This window comes from Oncorhynchus tshawytscha, unplaced genomic scaffold (assembly GCF_018296145.1).
Source record: "Oncorhynchus tshawytscha isolate Ot180627B unplaced genomic scaffold, Otsh_v2.0 Un_contig_164_pilon_pilon, whole genome shotgun sequence".
Taxonomy (NCBI): domain Eukaryota; kingdom Metazoa; phylum Chordata; class Actinopteri; order Salmoniformes; family Salmonidae; genus Oncorhynchus; species Oncorhynchus tshawytscha.
Genome location: NW_024609640.1, coordinates 101,063 through 107,500, shown reverse-complemented (window position 1 = coordinate 107,500; position 6,438 = coordinate 101,063). Strand labels below are relative to the sequence as shown.

General features: G+C 48.3%; 1 protein-coding gene across 1 annotated transcript in view; it reads right to left on the bottom strand.

The window, feature by feature from the left end:
• The window catches only part of osbpl10b (oxysterol binding protein-like 10b), a 134,863-nt gene extending 128,444 nt beyond the window's left edge, over positions 1-6,419 (bottom strand). Inside the window, 1 exon segment of the mRNA XM_042316560.1 lies at positions 6,025-6,419. Coding sequence (XP_042172494.1) covers positions 6,025-6,269 — 245 coding nt within the window. The 5' untranslated portion in view covers positions 6,270-6,419.
• Positions 6,420-6,438: the final 19 nt, after the last annotated feature.

Genomic DNA, 6,438 nt, shown 5'->3' with positions numbered 1-6,438 from the left:
AGAGAGAGAGAGAGAGAGAGAGAGAGAGAGAGAGAGAGAGAGAGAGAGAGAGAGAGAAAGAGAAGAGAGAGAGAGAGAGAGAGAGAGAGAGAGACAGAGAGAGAGAGAGAGAGAAAGAGAGAGAGAGAGAGAGAGAGAGGAGAGAGAGACAGAGAGAGAGAGAGAGAGAGAGAGATTTTTTTTAAGGGAGACAGTTCATTCTGAACTAATGTATCCTGTCATGTGCCAAAACCACTCTCACGTCAGAGTCTGACAGACCGAGGCAGATGCACCTCCACTGGGTTTGGCTACAGAGAGCTCTACATCTCACATCCCTTCTGCTTGGCACACAACTAGAGTGGCCCAGTACAGAGGGCTCTACATCTCACATCCCTTCTGATTGGCACAGAACTAGATTGGCCCAGTACAGAGAGCTCTACATCTCACATTCCTTCTGATTGGCACACAACTAGAGTGGCCCAGTACAGAGGGCGCTACGGCAGACTTGTCGAAGTACAATTCTGTGCATATGTGGTGCTGTATATGCATGAGGAGGATGAGGAGGAGGAGGAGGAGGAGAAGAAGGAGGAGGAGGATGAAGAGGAGGAGGAGGAGGAAGAAGAAGAAGGAGGAGGAGGATGAAGAGGAGGAGGAGGAGGAAGAAGAAGAGGTGGAGGAGGAGGAGTGTGTATCAGTAGGAGGAGGAAGAGTGTGTATCAGTAGGAGCAGGAGGAGGAGGAGGAGGAAGAGGAAGGGTGGTCTGCTCTGGAAGACCGGCTGCTCATCCCATCAACTCCAGATGACCAGATTCTGATTTGTGTGGCGTTGTCGGAGGAGGAGTGTGTATCAGGAGGAGGAGGAAGAGGAGGAGGAGGAGTGTGTATCAGGAGGAGGAGGAAGAGGAGGAGGAAGAGTGTGTATCAGGAGGAGGAGGAGGAGGAGGAAGAGGAGGAGGAGGAGGAGGAGGAAGAGGAGGAGGAAGGGTGGTCTGCTCTGGAGGACCCGCTACTCATCCCATCAACTCCAGATGACCAGATTCTGATTTGTGTGGCATTGTCGGAGGAGGAGTGTGTATCAGTAGGAGGAGGAAGAGGAGGAGGAGGAGTGTGTATCAGGAGGAGGAGGAAGAGGAGGAGGAGGAAGAGTGTGTATCAGGAGGAGGAAGAGGAGGAGGAGGAGGAGTGTGTATCAGGAGGAGGAGGAGGAGGAAGAGTGTGTATCAGGAGGAGGAGGAGGAGGAGGAGTGTGTATCAGGAGGAGGAGGAAGAGGAGGAGGAGGAGTGTGTATCAGGAGGAGGAGGAAGAGGAGGAGGAGGAGGAGGAGGAGGAGGAGAAGAGTGTGTATCAGGAGGAGGAAGAGGAGGAGGGGAGGAGGAGGAGGAAGAGTGTGTATCAGGAGGAGGAGGAGGAGGAGTGTGTATCAGGAGGAGGAGGAAGAGGAGAAGGAGGAGTGTGTATCAGGAGGAAGAGGAGGAGGAAGAGGAGGAGTAAGAGTGTGTATCAGGAGGAGGAGGAAGAGGAGGAGGAGGAGTGTGTATCAGGAGGAGGAGGAGGAGGAAGAGTGTGTATCAGGAGGAGGAAGAGGAGGAGGAGGAGGAAGAGTGTGTATCAGGAGGAGGACGAGGAGGAGGAGGGGAGGAGTGTGTGTCAGGAGGAGGAGGAGGAGTAAGAGTGTGTATCAGGAGGAGTAGGAAGAGGAGAAGGAGTAAGAGTGTGTATCAGGAGGAGGAGGAAGAGGAGGAGGAGTGTGTATCAGGAGGAGGGGGAAGAGGAGTGCGTATCAGGAGGAGGGGGAAGAGGAGGAGGAGGAGTGTGTATCAGGAGGAGGAGGAAGAGGAGGAGGAGGAGTGTGTATCAGGAGGAGGAAGAGGAGGAGGAGTAAGAGTGTGTATCAGGAGGAGGAGGAAGAGGAGGAGGAGGAGTAAGAGTGTTTATCTACTTCTGTTCCACTTCCCAGAAGGGCTCAGGTACTGTGATGTACTGTTCCACTTCCCAGAAGAGCTCAGGTACTGTGATCTACTTCTGTTCCACTTCCCATAAGAGCTCAGGTACTGTGATCTACTTCTGTTCCACTTCCCAGAAGAGCTCAGGTTCTGTGATCTACTTCTGTTCCACTTCCCAGAAGAACTCAGGTACTGTGATGTACTGTTCCACTTCCCAGAAGAGCTCAGGTACTGTGATGTACTGTTCCACTTCCCAGAAGAGCTCAGGTACTGTGATCTACTTCTTCTCCACTTCCCAGAAGAGCTCAGGTACTGTGATCTACTTCTGCTCCACTTCCCAGAAGAGCTCAGGTACTGTGATGTGCTGTTCCACTTCCCAGAAGAGCTCAGGTACTGTGATCTACTTCTTCTCCACTTCCCAGAAGAGCTCAGGTACTGTGATCTACTTCTGCTCCGGTTCCCAGAAGAGCTCAGGTACTGTGATCTACTTCTTCTCCACTTCCCAGAAGAGCTCAGGTACTGTGATGTGCTGTTCCACTTCCCAGAAGAGCTCAGGTACTGTGATCTACTTCTTCTCCACTTCCCAGAAGAGCTCAGGTACTGTGATCTACTTCTGCTCCGGTTCCCAGAAGAGCTCAGGTACTGTGATCTACTTCTTCTCCACTTCCCAGAAGAGCTCAGGTACTGTGATCTACTTATGTTCCACTTCCCAGACGAGCTCAGGTACTGTGATCTACTTCTGCTCCGGTTCCCAGAAGAGCTCAGGTACTGTGATCTACTTCTGTTCCACTTCCCAGAAGAGCTCAGGTACTCTGATGTCCTGCTGTCCCATTCAACTAGACTGACTCGCTGTTTCTGTCCTTTATACTGTCAATAACAGTATATCACCAGACATCGTATGTCTGATTAGAGGGGGTTCATGGGAACAGCAGGTACGGTTCAGACATTGTATGTCTGATTAGAGGGGGATTCATGGGAACAGCAGGTACGGTTCAGACATCGTATGTCTGATTAAAGGGGGTTCATGGGAACAGCAGGTACGGTTCAGACATCGTATGTCTGATTAAAGGGGGTTCATGGGAACAGCAGGTACGGTTCAGACATCGTATGTCTGATTAGAGGGGGTTCATGGGAACAGCAGGTATGGTCCAGACATCGTATGTCTGATTAGAGGGGGATTCATGGGAACAGCAGGTACGGTTCAGCAAAACCAGTCATAACACAGCAACAGACACTGAAGAAGCTGGCAGGTCAATACGTCTTAAACTATTGGAAATCATTCCAATTCACAAGCTCCTCTTCTGCCAAACCTTCTGGCCACAACACATAAAAGCCCTTCTGACAGGATTGAAACCACAACCTTGCTTCTGTCAAACCTTCTGGCCACAACACATAAAAGCCCTTCTGACAGGATTAAAACCACAAGCTCCTCTTCTGTCAAACCTTCTGGTCACAACACATAAAAGCCCTTCGGACAGGATTGAAACCACAATGTTGCAATTACTGTGCTGAGATATACTTCAGAAATGTCAGAAATGCTTTATCAAACAGTTTGTTGGCTCCGCTGCCTGCCCCCCCCCCTCCCCCCCCGAAGAGAAATACTATGAAAAACAGAAAACAGTGTGCAATATTGAGACAGGAGGATGTCTCAGAGCTGATTTCAGCATCTCTCACATGCAATCAGTATCACATTTGACTTCTTTTGATTCAGTTGAGAACTGAGAGAAAGTGAGCCAAACATTCACGTAGGAACAGATATCGTTAAAAGTTCAAAGAGCAGTTTGAATAGAGCACAGCGGGCGCAGGACGCAAACCTGGAAAGTCAAACCTGACTGATTTAATTTTAGAACTCATGCAGCCAGGTTCTCAGGTATTTCTCTGGCATTGTGTTAAAAAAACAGTCTGAATATTTGTTCCGGTCCTTGGTTATCACCTAGACTAGAATGTTCATATTGTTAAAAGTGTAACAACCATGTGGTTGTACGGAGTGCAGAATTTTCTGGAATTCTCCCCATATCACATATTTATCACACTAATAAAACACACGCAAACACATGCCAAGTGAGACATGGAGGGAGAGAGAGAGAGAGTTTCAGAGAGAGAGAGAGTTTCAGAGAGAGAGAAAGTTTCAGAGAGAGAGAGAGAGAGAGAGAGAGAGAGAGAGAGAGAGAGAGAGAGAGAGAGAGAGAGAGAGAGAGAGAGAGAGAGAGAGAGAGAGAGAGAGAGAGAGAGAGAGAGAGAGAGAGAGAGAGAGAGAGAGAGAGAGAGAGAGAGAGAGAGAGAGAGAGAAAGAGAGAGAGAGAGAGAGAGAGAGAGAGAGAGAGAGAGAGAGAGAGAGAGAGAGAGAGAGAGAGAGAGAGAGAGAGAGAGAGAGAGAGAGAGAGAGAGAGAGAGAGAGAGAGAGAGAGAGAGAGAGAGACAGCCAGACAGAGTGAATCAGTCAGTAACCAACAGAACACTGTGATCCGAGCTCATTACACGACTGGCTGCTCTCTCTATCGATCTAAACACACAGTGACACACACACACACACACACACACACACTAGCAGCGTGCCAGAGATGGGAGAGGGGCTTTCCTGTTAGGGATCATTGATTTTCCTTCAGATCCCACCACCCACCAGACCTAATCCAAAGCAACAGTGTGTCTCTGTCCCAAATGGAACTCCATCACCTACATAATGTAGTCAGAGCCATAGGGCTCTGGTCTAAAGTAGTGCACTATGTAGGGAATAGGGCTCTGGTCTAAAGTAGTGCACTATGTAGGGAATAGGGTCCTGGTCTAAGGTAGTGCACTATGTAGGTAATAGGGTCCTGGTCTAAGGTAGTGCATTATATAGGGAACAGGGCCCTGGTCTAAAGTAGTGCACTATATAGGGAATAGGGCTCTGGTCTAAAGTAGTGCACTATATAGGGAATAGGGCCCTGGTCTAAAGTAGTGCACTATATAGGGAATAGGGCTCTGGTCTAAAGTAGTGCACTATGTAGGGAATAGGGCTCTGGTCTAAAGTAGTGCACTATGTAGGGAATAGGGTCCTGGTCTAAGGTAGTGCACTATGTAGGTAATAGGGTCCTGGTCTAAGGTAGTGCATTATATAGGGAACAGGGCCCTGGTCTAAAGTAGTGCACTATGTAGGGAATAGGGTCCTGGTCTAAGGTAGTGCATTATATAGGGAACAGGGCCTGTGTGTTGGTAGACAGGTCTACTGAACAAGTCTAAAAAGGTCTATTCACTCTGAATGAGCCAAGTTCAGTAATAGAAATGCAAAGGGCAGTGAAATAGAGTCTGTTGTTGTCCCCCATCGCAGACTGTCAACCTATCACCCTGGAGCTCTCACACAGCCTGGGACCATCTGGCTCTGAACATGAAATCATTCCAAAACAACAGTTCCACTATATCAGCGAAACCCTGTTCCTGTCTGAGTCCGCCTTCATGTTACAGTATTTATTAACCTTCCTATCTCAGTGCCTTATCTCTATGAACTCAATGACTGCTTTCATGACGGAAGGCAGTGCGACCACTTAACAAATAATTCACTAAACTATAGAATAGAACAAGGCAGAATAGAACATAAAAACAGTATTTATATATTGTGTTTATGGTCATCACTTGTGTTGTTGCCAACAACAACAACAACGGTGTTTTAGTAAACACGGCAACGGGACGGAAAATGCCTTGTCGTGCAGCAACGCAAAGCGACGCTCCTCCCGGTTCAGTCCTTCCAATGGAAACATCCTGTGCGTTATGACATCTTCATCAATCAGCTGATTGATGACGGTGAATGTGATCTGCCCCGCCCCCCCTTTTTGGTAACTTCTGTTATCAATAGATGTGATAAGATACGAAAAAAATAGGTGAAAATTAAATAGATAAGATGAATATTTAATATCGAACCGAACTTGTTGTGAATAGATAAGATTAAATTAGATTTTTTTTTAAATATATGTGAAATGAGATGACTTTCGAGCAGACACAACTGATCAACAATGGCACCAAACTCGGCTAATAACCACTATAAAACTACGCCTGTTCTACGGCGTTAGTGTGCGTCCGCGTATAACTTCTTGGACCAGAGCTAGACCCCCTGAATAGGCTACTGTACCTGTTCTGCCATCCCTGTAGCAGGTTGGTGTATTTATTGAGGACCCCCTCCAGGCGCCGCTTGTGGGTTTGATGCAAAGTAGACGCGCTGTCCCCGGACACCCCACCACGGCTGCCTGCGGTGCCTGCCTCTGAGCCCAGGCTGTGCGGACACGAACCGCCAACTCCTCGGTCCGAACACCGTGCGGCCGGATTCCCATGGTAGGATGCGGGGTTGATCGTGTTGGAGCCTGGGTGCTTGTCCATAGTTGAGATTTGGGCTAAAGATAAGATTATCTTGTTTTAGAAGGTGGAAAACCGAACGAGAAGAAGATCGAATGCAGTGGAGATTCCAGAACAGGGTGATGACCACATTCTCCGTTAGTGCGGCTTCTTGGAGAATATGGACCCCTGTACTGACTTATGAGGGGTATTC